This window comes from Oncorhynchus tshawytscha, linkage group LG30, assembly GCF_018296145.1.
Source record: "Oncorhynchus tshawytscha isolate Ot180627B linkage group LG30, Otsh_v2.0, whole genome shotgun sequence".
NCBI classification, from domain to species: Eukaryota; Metazoa; Chordata; class Actinopteri; order Salmoniformes; family Salmonidae; genus Oncorhynchus; species Oncorhynchus tshawytscha.
Window position 1 is genome coordinate 7,801,272 of NC_056458.1, and position 26,547 is coordinate 7,827,818.

At 43.1% G+C, this 26,547-nt stretch overlaps 1 protein-coding gene across 2 annotated transcripts in view; it reads right to left on the minus strand.

The window, feature by feature from the left end:
* LOC112228862 (calpain-5) overlaps nucleotides 1-26,226 on the minus strand; it is a 38,206-nt gene extending 11,980 nt beyond the window's left edge. The window contains exons 1-7 of one of the 2 annotated variants that reach the window (XM_024394568.2): nucleotides 26,075-26,226; nucleotides 4,816-5,011; nucleotides 3,235-3,366; nucleotides 2,577-2,785; nucleotides 2,276-2,468; nucleotides 1,025-1,215; nucleotides 810-887 (exon numbers count right to left, since the gene is read on the minus strand). In XM_024394568.2, the coding sequence (XP_024250336.1) occupies nucleotides 810-887; nucleotides 1,025-1,215; nucleotides 2,276-2,468; nucleotides 2,577-2,785; nucleotides 3,235-3,366; nucleotides 4,816-4,980 (968 nt within the window). In that variant the 5' untranslated portion in view covers nucleotides 4,981-5,011; nucleotides 26,075-26,226. Of the gene's footprint in view, nucleotides 1-809; nucleotides 888-1,024; nucleotides 1,216-2,275; nucleotides 2,469-2,576; nucleotides 2,786-3,234; nucleotides 3,367-4,815; nucleotides 5,012-12,279; nucleotides 12,529-26,074 lie in introns of those variants that run through there. The other variant, XM_024394567.2, reaches the window with a different exon arrangement.
* Nucleotides 26,227-26,547: the final 321 nt, after the last annotated feature.

Genomic DNA, 26,547 nt, shown 5'->3' on the forward strand with positions numbered 1-26,547 from the left:
CTAGTCACTTTAAACAATGCCACTTTATCAAATCAAATCAAATTTTATATAATGTTTACATACCCTACATTACTCATCTCATATGTACTGTATATACTGTACTCTATGCCATCTACTGAATTTTGCCTATGCCGTTCGGCCATCGCACATCCATATATGTACATATTCTTATTCATTCCTTTACACTTGTGTGTAAAAGGTAGTTGTTGTGAAATTGTTAGATTACTTGTTAGATATTACTGCACAGTCGGAACTAGAAAGAAGCACAAGCATTTCGCTACACTCGCATTAACATCTGCTAACCATGTGTATGTGACCAATACAATTTGATTTGATTACTTCTGTTTGAGCAAATAAGCCATACAAAAACCTGCACAAAAACAGTCAACAACTTTGGGAGTACAGACCCCTTGAAATCGGTCAATCGCCCTCTAGTGACAAAAGTAAAAACTGACAAAACCATGATTTTTTTTTTTTTTTAAAGAAATAGAGGCATACTGAGACAAAAAAAAACGTGATACAGTGTATAAATGATAACACATTAGTGCAGGAAATTACGAATTTTTATAAAATGATGGAAGTGAATGCTGGTATGAAACAATTAACTATGGCAAATGAGAAAAAGCTGTGTGATTTAAGGAAATAGACACCTGGCTCAAATAGAAGCCTGTCTCTAAAAAGTGCCTGTTGTGTTGATTTAAGCAAATAAACTCCCCGGGCTATTAATTGAAATTTTACAGTAGATAAACCACTATCTCATGTGCTGAACAGAAGAGATAATAGTCTTTCATTGTTTTGTTTACACTCACCAGAACTCCCCATCGTTTTCTACTGTGATGCCAAGCTTATCCCTCTCCATGCTGCCAACCCTTTCCCATTCTGCTGAGCTGAAGTGAGGAGGGGGAGAGACAACGGGAAAGACTGAGAATGAAATAATGAGTTGATGTGTTCACTTGGGCACTGAAGTGTGGAGAGGTTGAACTGCATGTGAGCGGGGAGGATAAAGGCTCCATGTCCTCCTCACCTGTCACTCCAGGCTCCGTTCCACTCAGTCTTTCCCCAGGGGTTTCTCATGCGGATCAGGGGGATGGTCTTGTTCTGGAAGTAGGCCATCAGACCGTGGCCCAACCGTACTTTCTTCACTGCAGTCACTGAGTAGGCATGGCCCTTCACTAGCCCGCACGCCATCCAAGCCTCGATTTCAGAAGGAGACGCCTAAGAGAGTGACAAACACATTAGTCAGTCACTTCCCACTGGGCACACACTGGTTGAATAAATGTTGTTTCAGCATAATTTGTCAACATATTGTGACATGGAATCAATGTGGAAAATACATTGGATTTTAAAAAAAGTAATCAACCAGTACGGTTTTTAATCTAATTTCAACCAGGCTTGTAAACATTGAAATTAGGGTACACTGTGCGACTTAAAGTGGTCCTATGGACAGATACTCAAATCTCCGCTGTGGAGCTTTGCAGCTCCTTCAGGGTTATCTTTGGTCTCTTTGTTGCCTCTCTGATTAATGCCCTCCTTGCCTGGTCCGTGAGTTTTGGTGAGCGGCCCTCTTTTGGCAGGTTTGTTGTCGTGCCATATTCTTTCACATTTTTAATAATGGATTTAAATGGTGCTCTGTGGGATGTTCAAAGATTCTGATATTTTTTTTATAACCCAACCCTGATTTGTAGTTCTCCACAACTTTGTCCCTGACCTGTTTGGAGAGCTCCTTGGTCTTCATAATGTCGCTTGCTTGGTGGTGCCCCTTGCTTAGTGGTGTCGCAGATTCTGGGGCCTTTCAGAACAGGTGTATATATACTGAGATCGTGTGGCAGATCATGTGACACTTACATTGCACACAGGTGGGCTTTAAAAAAAAAAAAAAATAGGAAAAACGCCAAGCGGGATGAATACTTTTGCAAGGCACTGTATACAGTCATTCATCCATGGTTGATTGGAGCTTTGGAAGTTTAGAAGTAGTTACCATTAGCCCTATAAATAGAATGCCAAATTCACAATATTAATAATACACTTTTTCAGTTTAAAGTCAATGTATTTAAGTTGATTTCAATGTTTACAACACTGGTTGAAATGACAAACTGTACTGGTTGATGACTTTTTTCAAATCCAATGTATTTTCCACGTTGATTCCACATCACAATACGTTGAAACAACATTGATTTAATCAGTGTTTGCCCAGTGTGTTCTGTCCCTGTGACAGTTACCTGTGACTATATACAGTGTGCTGACCAATTGAAAACGATCAATTGAGAAGACAGACCTTGATGGAGCAGCTGATGATTCCACCCCTGTCGTAGACTTTGAGCAAGTCCTCAAACAGGTTGTCTATTTTCTCCTGGTCTTTGTGGAAAACTTCAGCCTCCAGGTTAATGGCCTCTGTCACGGCTCCACTGAAATCAACAACCGCATCACCAGTGTTGCCCCCATCCAGCGACTCATAGCAGCCAGAGAGCCTGGAGACAAGAGGAGAGAGAGGAGAGACAGAAGAGGACACAGAGAGGTCAGAGGGAAAAAAAGGGGGAGTTGAAAGGAGGGTTGAGTAATGTTTAGAGTATACTGACTTGGCATAGGCTTTTTCAAGCAGGGCACTCCAGAACTCGTTGTTGAGTTTGGAGTGGCAGTAGATGAGCTCTCTGTTGATGGTGGGCAGGCGATCATCCACCACCACATCCACCCACTCCCCAAACACCCAGAACTGGAAGTGGAAGATGCCAGCGTAGTTCTCCGGGTGCTTGGAGTCCCATTCCTGCTCCTTCCAGTCAGGGATGACCTGTCAACACACAGGGCTTCACAGTGAACCACATGTCTAGTCAAATGTGAATAGTTTTCAACTTGCGTGGGATTATTGGCGAGTGCTTATTTTCCTAGCCAGGTTCATTTGAATATAAGGAAAATATTCATGTTGCTGAGGGATGGTAGGGTGATTTAAGAAGGAAATATGACACTGTTTTCCATTCAATGACAGTAAAAAGCCCCTCAGGTGAATTCCTCACATCAATTATGTTAATTCAACTGAGTCAGGTATCAACAGTTTGGAATGACATAGATACCCATCCACATACTTCACATACATTATGTATGTGTTCCTTCCCAAACAGCACCATGTATATCCCCATAAGGGGACTAAAGGAAACTAATACACACGGAAATACACATACACAGTCTTCTCTTGCAATGCTCATCTCAGACTGTGACCAGACAGGAGGAAATCAAACTCACCTTCTGCCAGAGGTCTGTTTTCAGTGCCAAGCAGGAGCACGCCGCCACAAACCAGCAGTTACCCACACGGCCCTGGTTCAGATCATGGGAGCTGATGCCCTCCACAAACAGATGAGGCTCGTCGCTGATTTCCTGTACCAACAGGTGGATTTGGAAAATGCAAATACTTCTTAGAATTACCAAATAGTTCTGGCTTTGAACATGTTTGGTTTTAAAATGAGTTGGATCTCTCTTGAGGTGTTGTACTTGTGTGATAAATAAGAAATTGTCATTTCTCTTCTTGTCACTTGAGCAACGTACCATATAAAGCACAGATAAGGGAATACATTCATTTTACAGGAATGCTACAACTCTGTTATCCACCACTGAACAGAATGGCAGTGAATCAACCTTAGATTTTAAAACATTGAAACACATGTTCTGTCATATACTGTATTTCTCACACACTATGTAAAGTACACACTTCGAGACCATTCCTCAGTAACACCCTCACCCCAATTTCACACCACAGTTTGTTGTCTGTCACCACCATGACCATTGTGGATGACATGACATTCACCATGACATACATCGCCAAGGCCAGCGTTGTTGTTCCTTATGGACAACTTTTAACACAATCCTCAGAGACAACCACTCAATGGGAATTAACCTTTGAAGTGCTCCGTCACAAAATGTTGTATGAGCAAACAACACCTTCCACAATACCTTTATGTGGCTAAATATAACACAAGTCATACTGTTTGTACATCAATGCCAGAGGTCTTGTAAAAGTCTTGTCAAAGCCAGAACGTATGAAAGTTCAATCTTAAACATGACATCATTGGTTTCAATATTGCACCAGAGGAAGGTCATGACCTGGTCCCAGACAGCAGTCTATAGCACTCTGATAAGCTTTCATTTGACTAACATCAAACATCAACCTATAAATTGGTGTTTTAAGCAATAACATTTCCCCTAAAACTATGAGGAAAAACATGAGCAATACAAATTGTGACATTCTATTTCCTGTTTTATGTTTTTGCAAGCAGACAGTGCCTGCAGACTCTGCTTTTGGTATTACATATAAAATAATAAAGCACAGGTTTATTTTTCTCTTGGTCAAATCTGCTCACAGGTGACTGCTCAGGTATCTGCTCAGGTGACTGCTCAGGTGACTGCTCAGGTATCTGCTCAGGTATCTGCTCAGGTATCTGCTCAGGTGACTGCTCAGGTATCTGCTCAGGTGACTGCTCAGGTATCTGCTCAGGTGACTGCTCAGGTGATCTGCTCAGGTATCTGCTCAGGTGACTGCTCAGGTATCTGCTCAGGTGACTGCTCAGGTGACTGCTCAGGTATCTGCTCAGGTGACTGCTCAGGTATCTGCTCAGGTGACTGCTCAGGTATCTGCTCAGGTGACTGCTCAGGTATCTGCTCAGGTGACTGCTCAGGTGACTGCTCAGGTGACTGCTCAGGTGACTGCTCAGGTGACTGCTCAGGTGACTGCTCAGGTGACTGCTCAGGTGACTGCTCAGGTGAATCAAAAATCAAATCGAAAAGTTTAGAATGAGTCAAGTGCTCTGTTTAGTCGTCTCAGTCACTCACCCGCGGTCTCTTCCACTCCACCATACCAGGAGGTGGTTTCCTGTAAAACAGGGATGCGTTGGTGACAGGAAACTCTGGATCCTCAAACAGTTTCTTGTCCTCCAGACATTCCTTCTTCAGCTCCGAGTAATGCTGGTTCTTGTATGAAGTGGCCGTGGAGAACATGGTTCAGACGCTGCAATCTCCAAACTGCAAACTGACCACAGAAGAAGACGTCCTGTTACTTTATAGGCAGACTATCTGGAGAGTCCTTGTCAGTTGAGGGTCTGTCATTGTTCACCTTTGACTCTGGGTGTCTGGACAAGAGCTCAGCATACCGTACACTAATACACCCCATAAATCCCAGACTAGCTCTTTCTTGGAAAATGTTGTAATGGGATTTTTTCCTTTGAATCATCATTGTTTGGATATAGTCTCCAAGGCAAACTCCCACAGGGCAAACAATTGGTCTCAGGATAAATACATCCAATACCCAATATGCTAACTATTGTGCATATTTTAATAAATGGAAGTAAAAAACAGTCTTCTACAAACAAAATCTACGAACAAGTACCCTACATCACTTTCAAAGTTAGGGTCAGCCATGGATTTTACTGTACTCTACTGAACATATTTCCTTAAACATCCTGTTTTGTGTGCTTATTCTTTTACCAGGTACTGCTGGAATGTCTAGCAATTTCATGCACATCTTTGTGTGAGAAATTTACAGTGGTAACTCAAAACATTTCTAAACTATTTCAAAAGCATAAATAGAGCGCTCACTTTAGATTAAGGGCTGAAAAGATGCTCTTTCTAAATGCCTTGTAAATGATTTATGACGGACCCTTAAAAATAAAGTGTTACCAAAACAGCAAATGGCTAAACTTTTACTGGTTTTGCGATGGAAACATCACGTGTGTGCCAAGTTTTTAGACGAAAAACATCTGTTGAAAACATCTTCTGTCCTCTGGGAATATTATGATTTTCTAACTCTTTGACTGGTACAGCGCACTTTACCCCATCACCCTGACCCCTGACCACAGAGGTCAAACTCTTTATAAACAAGATTAGATCTGATATTGTGACTGTCTGCCACTGCAGTCACGTCCTTTTGCTGTCTGCCATGAATAACACAGACACAAATCATTCCATTTTGTGGTCACCGGAGCGCAATCGAGCTCTAAACTCCCAGTGAGTTGTCGATAATTACGTTTCCATTACACACACACATTACACACTTCAGAAAATGCCTCTCAGAGCGAAGCCCATTAGTATCACAGTGAGATTCAGTTCATGATAATGCTGTCATGAGGATGATGACAGTTCATTATCATCATGTCCAACATTCCGCTACCTTCAGTTTTCAGACAGAACATTAAGCAGAAAAGCCCCCACATTCAATACACTAGAATAATTAGTGGAATAAATTACTCTGTCCTTCTCTCTCTCCTGTACACTGTCTCTCTCGTTCCTTCACACTCAGAACAGCCACATTGTACATTGACTGCATGTACAGTATCTTCCTTAAACTAAGACAAAGAAGGCAAAGAGATACTTAAATATATGCAGGTGGCTTATTGTATTATTTATATTATAGACGTTTGTCATCGTGAATCTTGCCCTGGAGGCAGAACTGAGCAATGTCCACTAGATGGGCCAGCTGCAAAGTCTAGATTGTCTATATAGTAAAAATTCATGATAACAAACATTTTCTTTTTGATCTTAATTTAAGGTTAGGCATTAGGGTTAGCAGTGTAGTTAAGGTTAGGGTTAGGTTTAAAGTTTTATGACGTTGTGGCTGTGCCAGCTAGTGACCATGAACCCTGCAGCGATGCCTCCAGGGCAAGACACATGAGAATAAATGACAACCTGTGTCACGCCCTGACCATAGTAAGCTGTTTATTCGCTGTGTTGGTATGGGCGTGATAGTGACTAGGTTGGGTCATCTAGGTTTTTTGTATGTCTATGTTGGCCTGATATGGTTCCCAATCAGAGACAGCTGTTTATCGTTGTCTCTGATTGGGGATCATATTTAGGTAGCCATTTCCTCATTTGTATTTGTGGGATCTTGTCTACGGATGGTTGTCTGTGTGCACCAGTAGCTTCACGTTTCGTTTGTGTTTGTTTGTTTTGCTTTATTAAAAATATGTGGAACTCTACTCACGCTGTGCCTTGGTTTACTCATTACGACGAACGTGACAGAAGATCCCACCAAAAATGGACGAAGTAGCGTGTACAGGAGGAGTGGACTTGGGAGGAGATCCTGGATGGTAAAGGACCCTGGACGCAGGCCGGGAGTATCGTCGTCCGAAGGAGGAGATAGAGGCAGCGAAAGTGGAACGGCGACGATACGAGGAGATAGCTCAACGAAGCAAGCACGAGAGTCAGCCACCCATTTTTTTTTGGGGGGGGGGGATTGGTGCACACGGGGAGATTGGCAGAGTCAGGGTTTAGACCTGAGCCAACTCCCCGTGCTTACCGTGGGGAGCGTGTGACTGGTCAGGCACCGTGTTATGCGATGATGCGCACTGTGTCTCCAGTGGGCATTCACAGCCCGGTGCGTTCTTTGCCAGCTACTCACACTTGCCGTGCGAAAGGGAGCATCCAGCCAGGACGGGTTGTGCCGGCTCAGCGCTCCTGGTCTCCAGGAGTATATAAACTATTCTAAAATACAAATGGAATTTAGAATGTTCTTATGCACAGAAAAAAGTGTGATTTCTCAAACAATCCTACGACCGTAATATGCACATCAGTAGGAGATAACCATTGACCATCTCAGCCTCAGAATAACCATCTCAGCCTCAGTGCTCGTGCACGATCTTTCTAAATGCCCCTAATTAACCATATTTGGTTAAAAGCATCCCTTTCAAGCCGATGGGGACTATACAACACCGTACTATGAAATACAAAAACAACCAAAAAAAGCTTCGATTTTTTTCTTCCCTAGACTTAAATAGAGGTACTAGTGTCAGAAATTGAGAACAACCAAAGGGTTATATTTGTCCTTTCGAACAATTTCTAAGTCAATGCTACAGCCTATGACCTCCCAAGTGGTGCAGCGGTCTAAGGCACTGCATCACAGTGTTGATCCCCGGCAATGTCATAACCCACAGTGACCGGGAGTCTCATAGGGCAGTGCACAATGGGTCCAGTGTTGTCTGGGTTAGGGGGTGGCTTGGCCAGGGGGGCTTTACTTGGCTCATGGCGCTCTACTTGTGGCGGGCTGGGCATCTGCAAGCTGGCAACGGTCGTCTGTTGAACGGCGTTTCCTCTGACACATTGGTGCAGCTGGCTTCCAGGTGAAGCGAGTGGGTGTTCAGAAGCCGGGCGGATTGGTGGGTCATGTTTTGGAAGATGCATGACTTGACCTTTGCCTCTCCCAAGCCCGTTGGGGAGTTGCAACAATGAGACAAGATCGCAATTGGATATCACAAAAAGGGTGAGAAAAAAAGTATAATGCTACAGCCCACGCTTCTATGCAAAATACAAATTGTTGTTCAATATTTTGTTTATTATTACATTATTTTGTTTATATCTCCTGCCTTGGTATAGGCTCTGAAATTAAATAGGCTCAAATGTGATGTCACACTCCAAATCCTATTGCACAGCAGTACTACAGCCTACCCGCACTGTCACATAGGCTACTGTCAAGGCTACCGTTCTATTTACTTTAGAGCATGCTTGGCTATTAAATTAGTGATTGACAAATGGTAGCCTACTACTTGTTGCGAAGCGGGAAATCATTTAAATCAGTCATGTCAGAAAAGGAGAGACGGCCTGCAATATGATTATGATTTAGGCCTATATAAAAGTCAAATAAAATATAATACGACATGCTGTTATGCGTGTATCTTCTTACCAACAGCAAATGCATTTGCTCTATCAGGCCTACGTTTAAATGTTTTTATTAGCCTGGCATTATTCTAATTCCAGTGCATCAAACACCTCACATTTCCCCCAAACGAACAATAAGCCTATTTGCTTGCAGCAGTTGATCATCCTTCTAGAAGTTGTGCACGTGGATGGTTTGAGATTTGCGTGGAGATTTACTCACAGGCACTTTCCCGTCAAGTTCAAAATAAATACCAACCTTTGCAGGAAAAATGGCTCAAGAGTGTATTTTTTTGTGTGCACGCATGTTTGATAAATGAGGCCCCAGAGCAAGCAAAATCAAACGGCCTACTTATAGATGAGGCTGCAGAATTGGATAGAAAGCATGTTCTGTCTGCATCACACCATCACTTTGGAGGGAAGCCTTTCTGCACCACCTGGTCTCAGAGCATTTCTTATTATTCTGTAGGTAAATCCGAGACACTCCGTTTAGGGTAGCAAGTTAAGTTCCTCGGCATACACATCACAGACAAACTGAATTGGTCCACTCACACAGACAGCATCATGAAGAAGGCGCAGCAGCGCCTCTTCAACCTCAGGAGGCTGAAGAAATTCGGCTTGTCACCAAAAGCACTCACAAACTTCTACAGATGCACAATCGAGAGCATCCTGGCGGGCTGCATCACCGCCTGGTACGGCAACTGCTCCGCCCACAACCGTAAGGCTCTCCAGAGGGTAGTGAGGTCTGCACAACGCATCAGCAGGGGCAAACTACCTGCCCTCCAGGACACCTACACCACCCGATGTTACAGGAAGGCCATAAAGATCATCAAGTACAACAACCACCCGAGCCACTGCCTGTTCACCCCGCTATCATCCAGAAGGCGAGGTCAGTACAGGTGCATCAAAGCTGGGACCGAGAGACTGAAAAACAGCTTCTATCTCAAGGCCATCAGACTGTTAAACAGCCACCACTAACATTGAGTGGCTGCTGCCAACACACTGACACTGACACTGACTCAACTCCAGCCACTTTAATAATGGGAATTGATGGGAAATTATGTAAAATATATCACTAGCCACTTTAAACAATGCTACCTAATATAATGTTACATACCCTACATTATTCATCTCATATGCATACGTATATACTGTACTCTATATCATCTACTGCATCCTTATGTAATACATGTATCACTAGCCACTTTAACTATGCCACTTTGTTTACATACTCATCTCATATGTATATACTGTACTCGATACCATCTACTGTATCTTGCCTATGCTGCTCTGTACCATCACTCATTCATATATCTTTATGTACATATTCTTTATCCCCTTACACTGTGTATAAGACAGTAGTTTTGAAATTGTTAGTTAGATTACTTGTTGGTTATTACTGCATTGTCAGAACTAGAAGCACAAGCATTTCGCTACACTCGCATTAACATCTGCTAACCATGTGTATGTGACAAATACAATTTGATTTGATTTGATTTTGATTTGATTTTAGTATGATATGTTAGGTTCGTATGGTATGTATTCATTTTTGGATGTCCATCACCCATTTTGTATGATATGCTACGAATTACAATTCCCATTATATGTTATAATTTGCAAAACGTACAATGTTACGTATCTGCTAAATGTATGATATGTTACGAATTTTAGCTAGGTGGCTAACGTTAGCTAGGCTAGGGGTTAGGGTTAAAGTTAGGGTTAAGTTTAGAAATTAGGTTAAAGGGTTAACGGTAGGTTATGGTTAAGGGAAGGGTTAGCTAAAAATGGTTACGGTTAGGTGAAAGGTTAGCTAAGTAGTTGCAAAGTAGCTAAAAAGAGGTAAGTAGTTGAAAAGTTGCTAATTAGCTCAAGTTGTCCACAATGAGATTCAAACTCGGAACCTTTGGGTTGCTAGACATGAGTGTTATACGCCCACCCACACCAAACCTAACATATCATACCAATCTGAGTGTCTGGGATTTACGTTTACTATATAAAGGTCTAGTCTATGAGACCAGGCTCGTCTGCAGGCTGCAGAGTGCTCATTGCCAGCCGGGTAGCGAGGGCTATGCACAGACATTTGTTCTCAAAATGAAAAAAGGCTGTTACATTGTTTATAAAATAAACATTACTTTCATAATTCATTTATAACACACCAAATTCCTCAGCAGGAGGCAGGCAGGTAGAGGTGTAAATTGGGGTTCAATGTATTTACACAGCGCTGGTGATGAAGGTGACAAATGTACAATTCAATTATATTTACAAAGTTCTAGACTTCAAAGTTTCTATTCAAAAGAAAACATATCTCAGGCTAAACCTGTACTAACCATACAAGGCATGGGTGGGGGTCTACCAGGCTCAGCTCAGATACTGCCTCCCCTTGAGCTACCCAAAAGTGATCTGCCGAAACATTCCCAAACGGACACTTTATATGCAAGAAGCCACACCTATTCTGGCACACATGTCAGGTACATGGGGTGGCAGGTAGCCTAGTGTTTAGAGTGTTGGACTAGTAACTGAAAGATTGCAAGATCGAATCCCTGAGCTGACAAGGCAAAAATCTGTCTTTCTGCCCCTGAACAAGGCAGTTAACCCACTGTTCCTGGGTTGTCCTTGGAAATAAGAATTTGTTCTTAACTGACTTGCCTCGTTAAATAAAGGTAAAACATTTATTGGTGTTAAACAACATTGGACAAGATGGAGAAACTGGACACGTTCTCCAAAGACAACTAAGAAAATGACAAAACTGATAAATATAGTTAAATAAACCAAGCTTATTAAGACAAGAGTCAAGCAGTATTTGAGCACTCCACACGTTTCCACTAAAGGAATGAGAATGGTATGAATGCAATAATATATTGTTTGAATGTACAGAAATGACCATTAACCAAACATTCTAGATTTGCCCTTCCAGTTTCCAAAGTGGCCTTTTTGGGTGGTGGTCATTGTTGTTCCTCACAAATATCATAATAAATTCAGCAGAATATGCTACATCTGTTTCCCATAATATTGAAGGCAGTGTGATGATACAGCTGCTTATCTGAAGACATATATCAAACTAGGCCTATCTGAAATCTGAAGATTATCAATCAAATCCCACTGTCACTGTTCTACTTACCACGGTTGTTGTGTTTACTACCATAATGGTCTATTTTAGTGCATGCTGATACAATAGTCATAGACTCGGTGTCACCAGCAATCTACTAAAAAGCTGTGGCTGTTCAAATGATTTTGGTAAGTTCATAAGAACGCATTATCAAAGGTTTTGTTACTAATACGGTTAGAAAAAGAATGGTGTCAAAACTAAAAACTGAATTCACTGTCATAATGTCTGTATGATACATGTTGTAATTGGAATACTATAATCACTATCTCATTGAGAGTATGTAGGCCAACACATCCAATTGGGTTTCAGTTTGACATAGCAGAGCTGCCCTCGATGCAAGTTGTTTCATGGAGGCTGTGATAGACAGCGTTCCGTTCCCTCTACAACTGCTACTGAAGAAATTGAGTGATACTGCTGCTGAAGGGGAGTACACGTTATGTAGCCGTCTTAAACAAGACAGTTTGACAACTTTATACACCAGGAAAATGGCTCAAGTTAAATGTCAAACCAAATGTAGGTCTAGTTCTCCAAAGTGTTGTGGCTCTTACCTGTTCTTGTCCTCCTAAAATCCCAATGGAAATCCTAGAGTTCCTTACAGGGTTGTTAAGATGCCACCTCTGATACGCCTTGTCAAGTTCTACTGGGATGTTCCAACTACAGCCAAAGGGTTGTGTCCTCCTATCTGTCCCCTCCTATGACAACAGTCTGCATCATTCGACTCCTACTTAATAGCTCTTTGAGTCCCACGGTAACGTCGGCACGTTTTAGTGACCCTTTTAAACACTGTGTTTGAGCTACAGACTTCTGCATCTGCTGGTGCCAACCATTAGCCTGTGCAATTAATGGGGGCTGAGCTAGAGCAGTGTTTGTGAGACAATGGCAGATCCCCAAAACTGTTCTTCTCACAAAAAATGCCTGTAAAGTCTGAACAGTTAGAACCTCAAAAACTATTATGACTCCACTGCGAAAAGCTGAGACTCACACAAACACGTATGTAATCTGTTCTGCTCTATGACACTCACGAGCCACACAAGAGTTGCTAGAAGGTAAGGTTTCTTCTACATAGAAGATCATTGGACATCCCAGGAAATAGTGTCTGCAATACTAAAATAAGCTCACATAGTTGCTGTCACAAACTGACTAGCTTAATTTCCAACTGAGCAAACAATTTCTGTACTTACAGCAATCTTTTGAATTGATTTTCGATCAGGTTTTTGCTTGGCGGACAGGCCAGGATGACATGCCTGAGACGGCATTTTAAATCCATGGGGGGGTCACAACTAGTATTGTTTTAGAACCCTAATAACACAAGTTAGATTAGTCCTATACTGTTCAAATGTGCAAATGTTTTATCTGAAATGTAGCCATACACAAACTTTGCTTTACATAATAATAAGAAAGATAAAGTATATATAACTATTTGGATTTAAAAAAAATACACATCTATTAGTTCCAAACAGGACAATCAACAATTTCAGAAATAAAATGTTCTTGTTGTTTTTCACACATAACACCCCCCACCCAACCCTAAGATAGTGCTTGGTTATTATGATTTTGCCTAACAGAAAAAAACACATTTCTAATAATACAAATAAATAAAAAGTTTAATATGCAGTCGCAGATAGATCAGATTACGCTTCGACTAGAGCCAATATTCACATAAGAAAATAGAGAATATGCAGATCTACAGTTACAATGCCTCTACAATATCACCGGTTTGCAAAAACACACAAAACTGATTTGAAATATTATGACACTCTAGGGCTTTCTTTTTCACTATATAAGTAAATTTTTCTAGAGCCAGGCTTGAGGTTAATTATTTTAATCAATAGCCAAGTGAGGGGGAACTGACATACTTCCAGTGGAGAGCAAATTAATGTATAGCTTGTAATAGACAGAGGTCAACCATTTCTTCTCCCTCCTATTTAAAGAGAAATTCTCTGGGTAAAGATTTAGGATGCAAAGTTTAGGGATTAGTGGTATTGGTCACAGGTCTGGGGCGGCAGCGTAGCCTGGTGGTTAGAGTGTTGGACTAGTAACCGGAAGGTTGCGAGTTCAAACCCCCGAGCTGACAAGGTAAAAATCTGTCGTTCTGCCCCTGAACAGGCAGTTAACCCACTGTTCCCAGGCCGTCATTGAAAATAAGAATGTGTTCTTAACTGACTTGCCTGGTTAAATAAAGGTAAAATTAAAAATTAAATTGGAGTAGAGGTAATCTCAGAGATGTAGCGCAGTACTGAGATCCAAAACTTTTTTTTGTATCTCAGCACATTCTGTCACGATCGTTGTAGAAAGTGGACCAAAGCGCAGCGTGAGTAGAGTTCCACATATTTATTGAGGTGAAACTTCAAACAACATATCAATAAACGAACGTGCAGTTTGTAACGCACATAGCACTAAACACAAACAATATCCCACAACGTAGGTGGGAAAAGGACCACACTAAATATGATCCCCAATTAGAGGCAACGATCATCAGCTGCCTCTAATTGGGAACCATACTCACACCAACATAGAAATTAAAGACTAGAACACCCCCTAGTCACGCCCTGACGTAAAACACCATAGAGAACCCAGAGGGCTCTCTATGGTCAGGGCGTGACACATTCCCACAGGCAATGATCTAAGGTGCCTAAATGTGTGTTACTATTAACACACAGGTCTGGGATATTAGGGTCAAATTTGTGAAGCTTAACAGGGATGATACACACTACCGTGAAAAATACAGAGGGTACTGGGCAACAGAGGACAAACAGCAGAGAGGCTAATGATCTTGGAGCGGAGCAAAGTGGCCCGGGCCTTACTGAACCCCTCCTGGAGATCCTGGTAGTCTGCGCAGCTGGAGCCAAGAGAATCCCAATATCATGGGAACCTGTGATGACTCCACCAACAGGAATTTGATCGTCTCACTGTGGTTTCCCTGACATTCGTAGGTTGACGGGGGTGGTCTGGTGGGTGACCCAGCCTATAGAGCGCCCGTCCAGCACTCTAATACCCATGGGAATGGAGAGGGGTAGAGTGGGAATGCCCAGCTCGGATACCAGGGTAACGTTCATGAGACTCACGTCAGCCCCCGAGTCGATGAGTATCTGGAGAGACTTGGACTGGTCGCCCCACAGCATGATGGCATGGAGAGGGGGTGAGTAAGGGGAGAAGAACAATTATCTTTAAGATCCACCAGTGTACCGACTCAAACGAATGAGCTTGAAGGGACAGGTAGACAAAATGACCGGCAGTACCGCAATACAGACAACTCTGGGTCTCAAGTCTGCGTACTGTCGTGTCTTTGGCTATGCCGGATTAAGTGATATGACATCGTATTCTATAAAATAATTTAAATTGAACAACAATTCCATTTGAATCCGATAACTCTGATGTGTAGACTTTCCACTGTAGAGTTTATGTCATCTTATCATTGATGAGAATGTCTCAGATGATAACCAAACTGACATCATATTCATTAAGTACCACCGCCTATGTTCAATTGGTCGGATTACCAGAATATAGTTCATTTCCCCCCACCTTCTGATATTCCTAGAATCTCTATGTTGACCAAGGGGTTTTCAAAATGTAACATCAGTAGGGTAGAGAGAGGAAAAAGGGGGGAAGAGGTATTTATGACTGTCATAAACCCAACCCCAAGCCAACGTCATGACAGTACCGAGCTGTATCAGCTCAGGAAGAGGTGAATCGGCAGTCTCCGGAGGTTCTTGGAGGATACGGGTAAGCCCAGATCCTCTTGGGGACATAGACGTCGGGGACTTCATCAGATGCAAGGTGAAATCCCTGAGTGAGCGATTGGGACCGCAATCGGACCTCTTCTCCCTCCTACGTTCCATTGATCCGGATGGTTAAAGCGATGAGTGAGTCGAGATCCGTCTGTAGTTCTCGGGCTGCCAGCTCATCCTTTACCTCATCCGATAATCCGTGCAGGAACATGTCGAACAGTGCTTCTGTGTTCCAGGTACCCTCCTGCTAGCGTGCAGAACTCCAAAGTGGACCTAGAAGTGTGTCCTTAAATATGTTATAAATAGCTATTGGGAGCCCATCTGGACCAGCCGCTTTACCTCCCTTCATAATGAAAATAGCATCAAATATTTCAACACCCTCCAATTTCTTTTCCTAATGCAATTTTGGTTCTTCTGAAATAGAGGGAAATCAAGACCATCCGAAAAGGATGTCTGATTAGTTAAGTTCTCAGAAGATTCTGTTGTAAAGTGTGTTGTAGTAGGAAGCAAATGTTTGTTTTATTTCTACAGGATACATTGACAATTGTCCTTTAAATTAGGAATTGCATTAATGGCTCTGTCTGAATTTAACTTCTTAATGCACCAGGCCAGCAATTTCCCAGGTTTTTCATTGAGAAGGACTGTTTCAGCCTCGTTAAGCTTTTTGCAGCCTTTGAGGTGGAAAGTTCTTCATGCTGATCTTTAAGAGCAAATCATTCCTTTGTTTACTTCTACTGAGTTATCCAATAAAACTTCCCTCTTCAATTCTCTGATTTTGCTGTCCAGCTCTCTCATTTTCAGATTTCATTGATTTGAAACTGGTAAAATATTTGCCACTTAATATATGCTTTGAAAGCCTCCCATCTTGTACTAGCTGACGTTTGGTCAGTGTTCAATGTAAAATAAACATCTACAGTTGAAGTCGGAAGTTTACATACACTTAGGATGGAGTCATTAAAACTCGGTTTTTCAACCACTCCACAAATTTCTTGTTAACAAACTAGTTTTGGTAAGTCGGTTAGGACATCTACTTTGTGCAGGACACCAGTCATTTTTCGAACAATTGTTTACAGACAGATTATTTCACTTATAATTCACTGTATCACAATTCCAGTGGGTCAGAAGTTTACATACACTAAGTTGACTGTGCCTTTAAACAGCTTGCAAAATTCCAGAAAATGATATCATGGTGTTAGAAGCTTCTGATAGGCTAATTGACATCAGTTGAGTCAATTGGAGGTGTACCTGTGGATGTATTTCAAGACCACAATTAGTGGAATTAAGACATTAACATCACATTAATAACAATGACATTTACATCACAGAAAAATCTGAAAGATGTATTGAAGTAAAAAGCAAAAGCCTAAACTATACATTACATAAAAAAATCAGTCAAACAGCCAGTAGACTTAGATGAGGGAAAACCAATGAATTAATCATTCTGGCAAGGCGGCCAGGTCCATAAAGGTTGTAGCTTACCATTTAGAAGAGTTGCAGCCTCCTCCATGCAGTGCTGAACCTTATAAGAAGTTTCTGATTCCATTCTCCTTCCTGCCGAATTGAACTTGTCAGGTCCCTCTCAAACGCCAGCTGGACAAGCTGGGATTTTTGTTGATGTAACATGCTGTGTCATGCTGTGTCTGTGTTCACTGAATACGTTCTTCCGGGTGGATAAGAAATGGCGAGTCACAATAAACTCCCCTTCTCCTGGTTCAGTTTTGGTTAGATCCAACAGGTCGTCAGGTACTAGTGCCTGGTTTAATGGAGGTGCAGGTGCTTGTTGTGATGTTACCCTCGTGCTGCTGGTGCAAGGCCCTGGCTCTTCTTGATGTTGTTAGTCAGCAGGCAGCTGGGGGATGGGCAACGATTACACTTGCTGTAGGCACGGGCCAGCAGGCTGCTCAGTGAGCTCGGCTGTTACGGTTTTCTTGCGGTGAAAGAGAGTCGGACCAAAATGCAGCGTGGTAATTTTGATACATGTTTAATTAACGAATAAACACGAACAATACAAAAACATGAACCGTAACATGAAAACATGAAAAACAATCACCCACTAAACACTTAAAGAATATGGCTGCCTAAATATGGTTCCCAATCAGAGACAACGATAATCACCTGCCTCTGATTGAGAACCAATTCAGACAGCCATAGACTATGCTAGAAAACCCCACTAAGCCACAATCCCAAAACCTACAAAAAGGTTACAAAAACACACCACAAAAGAAACCCATGTCACACCCTGGCCTGACCAAAATTATAAAGAAAACACAAAATACTAAGACCAGGGCGTGACAGAACCCCCCCCCCAAGGTGCGGACTCCCGGCCGCACACCTAAACCCATAGGGGAGGGTCCGGGTGGGCGTCTGTCCACGGTGGCGGCTCCGGCTCGGGACGTGGACCCCACTCCAACCAAGTCTTAGTCCCCTTGTAACGCGTCCTAAGATTGGTGACCCTCGGCGCCGACCTAGGCCTAATAACCCTCACCAAGGACCCCACTGGACTGAGGGGAAGCTCGGGACTGAGGGGAAGCTCGGGACTGAGGGGAAGCTGGGGACTGAGGGGTAGCTCGGGACTGAGGGGTAGCTCAGCACTGAGGGGAAGCTCAGCACTGAGGGGAAGCCCAGTACTGAGAGGAAGCCCAGTACTGAGAGGAAGCCTAGTACCGAGAGGAAGCCCAGTCTGAGAGGAAGCTCAGGCAGGTAGTTGGCTCTGGCAGATCCTGGCTAGCTGGTGGTTCTAGCAGATCCTGGCTGACTGGCGGTGCCGGCAGATCCTGGCTGACTGGCGGATCCTGGCTGAATGGTGGATCCTGGCTGAATGGTGGATCCTGGCTGACTGGCGGCTCTAGCTGCTCTGGCTGCTCCATGCAGACTGGCAGCTCTGGCTGCTCCATGCAGACTGGCAGCTCTGGCTTCTCCATGCAGACTGGCAGCTCTGGCTGCTCCATGCAGACTGGCAGCTCTGGCTGCTCCATGCAGACTGGCAGCTCTGGCTGCTCCATGCAGACTGGCAGCTCTGGCTGCTCCATGCAGACTGGCAGCTCTGGCTGCTCCATGCAGACTGGCAGCTCTGGCTGCTCCATGCAGACTGGCAGCTCTGGCTGCTCCATGCAGACTGGCAGCTCTGGTTGCTCCATGCAGACTAGCAGCTCTGGCTGCGCTGAACAGGCGGGAGACTCCAGCAGCGCTGGAGAGGAGGAAGGCTCTGACAGCGCTAGACAGGCGAGGCGCACTGTAGGCCTGATGCGTGGTGCTGGCACTGGTGGTACTGGGCCGAGAACACGCACAGGAAGCCTGGTGCGGGGAGCTGCCACCGGAGGACTGGTGTGTGGAGGTGGCACAGGATGGACCGGACCGTGAAGGCGTGCAAGGCTAGGGAGGTGCACAGGAGGCCTGGTGCGTGAGGCTGGCACAATCTTCACCAGCCGACTAACACGCACCTCAGGATGAGTATGGAGCGCTGACCCAGGTGCCATCAAATCCCCGACACGCTCCGTCGGCCGAATTCCGTACCTAAAGCACCAACTCAGCAACTCCCTCATAACTCTCTCCTCCAATTTCCCCATTAACTCCTTCACAGTCTCTGCTTCACTCACCTCCAACACCGGCTCTGGTTCTGGTCTCCTCCTTGGCTCCTCACGATAAACAGGGGGAGTTGGCTCAGGTCTGAACCCTGACTCTGCCACACTCTCCCTGAACTCCCCTCAATACATTTTTGGGGCTGACTCTCGTGCTTCCTTCCGCGCCGCCGTGCTTGTCTCTTCAACTCCATTCTCCTATAACCCTCTTCGCACTGCTCCAGCGAATCCCAGGCGGGCTCCAGTACACTCCCTGGGTCGACCGCCGACCTGTCTATTTCCTCCCAAGTCGTATATTCCAAACTTTGTTGCTCCTGCTTCCGCTGCCTGTCACCACGCCGCTTGGTCCTGTTGTGGTGGGTGATTCTGTTACGGTTTTCTTGCGGTGAAAGAGAGTCGGACCAAAATGCAGCGTGGTAATTTTGATACATGTTTAATTAACGAATAAACACAAACAATACAAAAACAAGAAACGTAACGCGAAAACCTAAACAGCCTATCTGGTGCAAACACACACAGAGACATGAACAATCACCCACCAAACACTCAAAGAATATGGCTGCCTAAATATGGTTCCCAATCAGAGACAACGATAATCACCTGCCTCTGATTGAGAACCAATTCAGACAGCCATAGACTATGCTAGAAAACCCCACTAAGCCACAATCCCAAAACCTACGAAAAACCCCCATACAAAAACACACCACAAAATAAACCCATGTCACACCCTGGCCTGACCAAAATAATAAAGAAAACACAAAATACTAAGACCAGGGCGTGACATCGGCTTCGCTCTCGTCTCGACATGGTGGTCATTCGTTTTTTTGTTCTTGTCAGTGCCCAGACAATTTCGGATATCCATGCTGATCAAAACTTAGCAAGCTAGAATTATTCAGCGTGCCGCTAGTAGTTGCTAGCTAGCCTATTATTAGCTGTAGCTGTCTGCAAAAGTGAACACATTTCTTCCCTCTCTGTGCGAAAAAAAAATGGTCAATTTGACCCCTCCCTAAGATACATGTTGTCAGATCTTATTTTTTGATTGACATTTGTCATTAAAAGTCATGAATGCAAATTGTTTTGTGTTCTACTTGTAGCCCTAGCTGTCCTGATAATTAAATGGTAAAACATGTCAATGCAAGGTTAAATATGAGGGCAGAGCAGCCAGATTTATACAATTTGTGAATTTCAGGTTTTTCACCTAGGATACACCGCAATGTTATGTTCCACTCCTAGGAGGATTGTATCCCCCCAACACATTCATACACACACACACTGACTGAAAAAAGGTCTGACAAGTTTTTTGGGCAGTTGACATCATGCTAAGTGCTGTCCCCCAGTCAAATTCCTGGCTAGTGAGGTAAGATGACAGATATGTTATCAACTGCATGCCTGGGGCCGTTAGGCTCTCCAAGGTGCAGGGTGCTGAGAGGGGAAGTATGGAAAGAGCCAGTAGAGGAGTTGGGAGGAGAGCCTAGTCCCACTCTGTTGGATCAAAGGAGTCAGGCCGTGCCCGTCTCTTCTACTGATAGACCGATCCCCACAATAGTTAGCATACCTGTTAACAGAGCTAACAGTCCCAGGATACACAACAGCTGTTTGGATGAAACCACAGAGATGTATCTAAGAACAGATATAGCCCTTGGTTCACTCCAGACCTGACTGCCCTTGACCAGCACAAAACATCCTGTGGTGGACTGCACTAGCATCAAATAGTCCCCGCGATATGCAACTTTTCAGGTAAGTCAGGAACCAATACACGCCGTCAGTCAGGAAAGCAAAGGCTAGCTTTTTCAAACATAACGTTGCATCCTGTAGTTCTAACTCCAAAACGTTTTGGGACACTGTAAATTCCATGGAGAATAAGAGCACCTCCTCCCAGCTGCCCACTGCTCTGAGGCTAGGTGACACAGTCACCACCGATAAATCCACAATAATTGAGAATTTCAGAAAGCATTTCTCTACGGCTGGCCATGCTTTCCTCCTGGCTACCCCTAACCCGGCCAACAGCTCCGCGCCCCCCGCAGCTACTTGCCCAAGCCTCCCCAGCTTCTCCTTCACCCAAATACAGAAAGCAGATGTTCTGAAAGAGCTGCAAAACCTGGATCCCTACTAATCAGCTGGGCTAGACAATCTGGACCCTCTCTTTCTAAAACTATCCGCCGCCATTGTTGCAACCCCTATTACCAGTCTGTTCAACCTCTCTTTCGTATAGTCAGAGATCCCTAAAGATTGGAATGCTGCCGCGGTCATCCCCGTCTTCAAAGGGGGTGACACTCTAGACCCAAACTGTTATAGATCTATATCCATCCTTTCCTGCCTTGCTAAAGTCTTCGACAGCCAAGCCAACCATTTCGAATCCCGCCGTACCTTCTCCGCTGTGCAATCCAGTTTCCAAGCTGGTCACGGGTGCACCTCAGCCACGCTCAAGGTACTAAAGATATCATAACCGCCATCGATAAAAGACAGTACTGTGCAGCCGTCTTCATCGACCTGGCCAAGGCTTTCGACTCTGTCAATCACCGTATTCTTATAGGCAGACTCAACATCCTTGGTTTCTCAAATGACTGCCTCGGCTGGGTCACCAACTACCTCCCAGACAGAGTTCAGTGTGTCAAATCAGAGGGCCTGTGGTTAGGACCTCTGGCAGTCTCTAAGGGGGTACAACAGGGTTCAATTCTCGGGCCGCCTCTTTTCTCTGTATATATCAACGATGTTCCTCTTGCTGCTGGTGATTCTCTGATCCACCTCTACGCAGACAACATCATACTGTATACATCCGACCCTTCTTTGGACACTGTGTTAACAAACCTCCAAATGAGCTTCAATGCCACACAACACTCCTTCCATGGCCTCCAACCGAACTTAAATGCTAGTAAAACTAAATGCATGCTTTTCAACCGTTCGCTACCCGCACCCGCCCACCCGACTAGCATCACTACTCTGGACAGTTCTGACTTAGAATATGTACAAATACCCAGGTGTCTGGCTAGACTGTAAACTCTCCTTCCAGACTCATATTAAGCATCTCCAATCCAAAATCTAGAATCGGCTTCCTATTTCGCAACAAAGCCTCCTTCACTTACGCCGCAAAACATACCCTCGTAAAACTGACGATGCTACCGATCCTCGACTTCGGCGATGTCATTTACAAAATAGCCTCCAACACTCTCAGCAACTTGGATGCAGTCTATCACAGTGCCATCCGTTTTGTCATCAAAGCCCCATATACCACCCACCACTGCGACCTGTATGCTCTAGTCGGCTGGCCCTCGCTACATATTCGTTGCCAGACTCACTGGCTCCAGGTCATCTATAAGTTTATGCTAGATAAAGCTCTGCCTTATCTCAGCTCACTGGTCACGATACCAATACCCACCCGTAGCACGCGCTCCAGCAGGTATACCCCACTGGTCATCTCCAAAGCCAACACCTCCTTTGGCAGCATTTCCTTCCAGTTCTCTGCTGCCAGTGACTGGAACGAATTGCAAAAAGCACTGATTTGGAGACGTATATTTCCCTCACTAACTTTAAACATCAGCTATTTGAGCAGCTAACCGATCGCTGTACATAGTCCATCTGTAAATAGCCCATCCAATCTACCTACCTCATCCCCATATTGTTTATATTTACTTTTATGCTCTTTTGCACACCAGTATTTCTACTTGCACATCATCATCTGCACATCTATCACTCCAGTATTAACTTGCTAAATTGTAATTACTTCGCTACTATGGCCTATTTATTGCCTTACCTCCTCACGCCATTTGCACCCACTGTATATAGACTTTCTTTTTTTTCTATTGTGTTATTGACTGTACGCTTGTTTATTCCTTGTGTAACTCTGTGTTGTTGTTTGTCTTGCACTGCTTTGCTTTATCTTGGCCAGGTCACAGTTGTAAATGAGAACTTGTTCTCAACTAGCCTACCTGGTTAAAACCTCTCTGGGATATGTGGGACGGTAGCGTCCCACCTCGCCAACAGTCAGTGAAAGTGCAGGGCGTCAAATTCAAAACAACAAAAATCTCATAATTAAAATTCCTCAAGCATACAAGTATTTTACACCATTTTAAAGATACAATTCTCGTTAATCCAGCCACAGTGTCTGATTTTAAAAAGACTTTACAGCGAAAGCACCACAAATGATTATGTTAGGTCACCACCAAGTCACAGAACAACACAGCCATTTTTCCAGGCAAAGAGAGGAGTCACAAAAAGCACAAATAGAGATAAAATGAATCACTAACCTTTGATGATCTTCATCAGATGACACTCATAGGACTTCATGTTACACAATACATGTATGTTTTGTTCGCTAAAGTACATATGTATATTAAAAAATCTCATGTTACATTGGCGCCTTACGTTCAGTAGTTCTAAAACATGTGGTGATTGTGCAGAGAGCCACATCTATTTACAGAAATACTCATCATAAATGTTGATGAAAATACAAGTGTTATACATCGAATGAGAGATATACTTCTCCTTAATGCAACCGCTGTGTCCAAATTTTCTTTTTTTTACGGAAAAATGCAATAATCTGAGTACAGCGTTCAGAAAACAAAGCAGCCAAAAAGATATCCGCCATATTGTGTAGTCAACATTAGTCAGAAATAGCATTATAAATATTCACTTACCTTTGATGATCTTCATCAGAATGCACTCCCAGGAATCGCAATTCCACAATAAATGTTTGAATTGTTTGATAAAGTTCATCATTTATGTCCAAATATCTTCTTTTGTTAGGGCATTTGGTAAACAAATCCAAACGCGCGTTCAGGTCCAGCCGAACGTCGGATAAAAAGTTAAAAAAAGTCATATTACAGGTCGTAGAAACTTGTCGAACTAAGTACAGAATCAATCTTTAGGATGTTTTTATCATAAATCTTCAATAATGTTCCAACCGGACAATTCCATTGTCTGTAGAAAAGCAATGGAACGAGAGCTAACTCTCTCGCGACCGCGCCTCACAAGCCTGTGGCACTCTGCCAGACACCTGGCTCAATCCCCTCTCATTAACCCCCACTTCACATTAGAAGCCTCAAACAAAGTTCTAAAGACTGTTGACATCTAGTGGAAGCCTTAGGAAGTACAATATGACCCCATTTACACTGTGTATTGGAATGGCAAAGAGTTGAAAAACTACAAACCTCAGATTTCCCACTTCCTGGTTGGATTTTTCTCAGGTTTTCACCTGCCACATGAGTTATGTTATACTCACAGACATCATTCAAACAGTTTTAGAAACGTCAGAGTGTTTTCTATCCAATACTACTAATAATATGCATATGGAACAGAGTAGCAGGCAGTTTACTCTGGGCACCTTATTCATCCAAGCTACTCAATACTGCCCCCTTGTCACCAATAAGTTAAATAATAATAATTTTTTAAATTCTGCATGATTGCCTTTAGGGTTTTCTATTGAGATGTTATCTCCCCCCCCAAAAAAAAATTGAGCACTGACAGACTTCCAGGAATACAGTCTGGTTCCCTTTCGTGTTTCGTCATGCACTCATTGTCTGTGAAGCTGACTGTTTATTGACGGCTGGTTGCTCAGTCTAATGAAGCGGAAAGTCAGTGCCATATTAAAAGTTAATGGGCTGGAAATACAGCAAAATATTGGCTTAGTATACAGAGCCATGTACTGTCTTGATGAGGTAGCATTGGTAATTGGATATGCTGTGTGGTCATCCACATAATGTAGTGGTCTGGTGGGACCTGTTTGACCTGAGACAAGCCAAAAACTCCAGTGGGCGAATGTTACAACCATGCATACATTTCTTACTCAATTCTGGCGTACATTCACAACATACAGTATACAGTAGGCATGTTTTCATTGATAAATCAGAGCCATATTATATTTGTGCTCTCGTGAACGAGTGCCTTTAACCCTGGCTGGAAAACACCCTCCATTCACCTTTTATGGTAACAAAAAAAAAACGCCCTCGTTTGCTCTGTGATTTGTAAATGTTGAAACTGGGCCATGTCCATTTCTTAATGACCCAGGGCCTGTTTTCCCAAAAGCATCTTAAGGCTAAGTTCATCTTAGAAACATGTTTCTAACAATGAACTTAGCCTAAGATGCTTTTGGCAAACCAGGCCCAGTGCATTCCAAAATGTGATTTTCCTATGTTTAATACACATTTTCCACACTATGAAAATTATAATAATGCATTTTTAGTATAAGAGTTTGAAAAGGCCGCCTGAAATTTCAGCCTGTTTGGCGGGATAGAGTTTTGGCTTGCCTGGTGATCTCACCAGGTGATAAATTGGTTAATAGACCAATGATAAAGAGAGTTCCAAAACTCTCTGCCAATAACAGCTAGTGTCCAGTTATAGATTGTGTAACCAGTGGTGTAAATTACTTAAGTGAGAATACTTTAGTGAGAATACTTTTTTTTACTGTTTATATTATTGAAACTTTTACTTCAGTACATTCCAAAAGAAAAGAATGTACTTTTTACACCATACATTTTCCATGACACCCAAAAGTTTATTTTTTTAAATGCTTAGCAGGACAGGAAAATGGTCCAATTCAGGCACTTCAGAATAACATCCCTGGTCATCCCTACTGCCTCTGATCTGGTGGACTCACTACACAAAAGTGCTTAGTTTGTAAATTGGAGTGTGCCCCTGGCTATTATGCCGTCTCGTTTGCTTAATTTAATGAATTTTAAATAATTATTTGATATTGATATAATAATTTTTTGATATTTAAGTATATTTTAGCAATTACATTTACTTTTGATACTTAAGAATATTTAAAACCAAACACTTTTTAGACTTTTACTCAAGTAGTATTTTACTGGGTGACTTTCACTTTTACTTGAGTTATTTTCCATGAAGGTATCCTCAAGTATGACGGCTGGGTATTTTTCCACCACTGTATGTGACGGCAGTGCACACTCTAGGGTACCCGGATATTTACGAAAACCACACTGACTCACTCCAAAAAACGTCATTCACACTAATGATTATACTTACAAACAGAACTTCTTACACAACAACTCTCAAAAATGTCCCTCCATTAACATTCTCACCATCAATTGCGTACACAAGGTCAAGGTCCTTGTGTCATCCATGAGAAAATGAATAGGAAGTCGCTGCGTCATATTGATGCTGGTTCATTCCCAGACATCTTGTGGTGAATATAACGCTCCTGTCATTCTGTGGAGCGTTGTGTTCAAAGGCAAACAACACACAGCCCTCCACTTGAGTACTGGCAAAGATGTGTCCCATGAACGGCTATTTATATCTTAATCAGCCTGCGCCCTGTTCATCAGTCTGAAAACTACCCATAACCCCTGTGTGCTTTCCAGTTACACAGACAATAGACATTAAAGCTGTAGGAGTGTGAATGTGAAGTCACTTTTACTGCAGTTGCTACAGATTTAACTGTTTACTCCTCTTTTGGTAACTTGTGTCTGGCCCTGCCTGTGCCAGTTAAATACCATAAGACACGATTGTTAGCTATAAACCCATTTCCCTTCTAAATACATGTCTAGGGCAACCA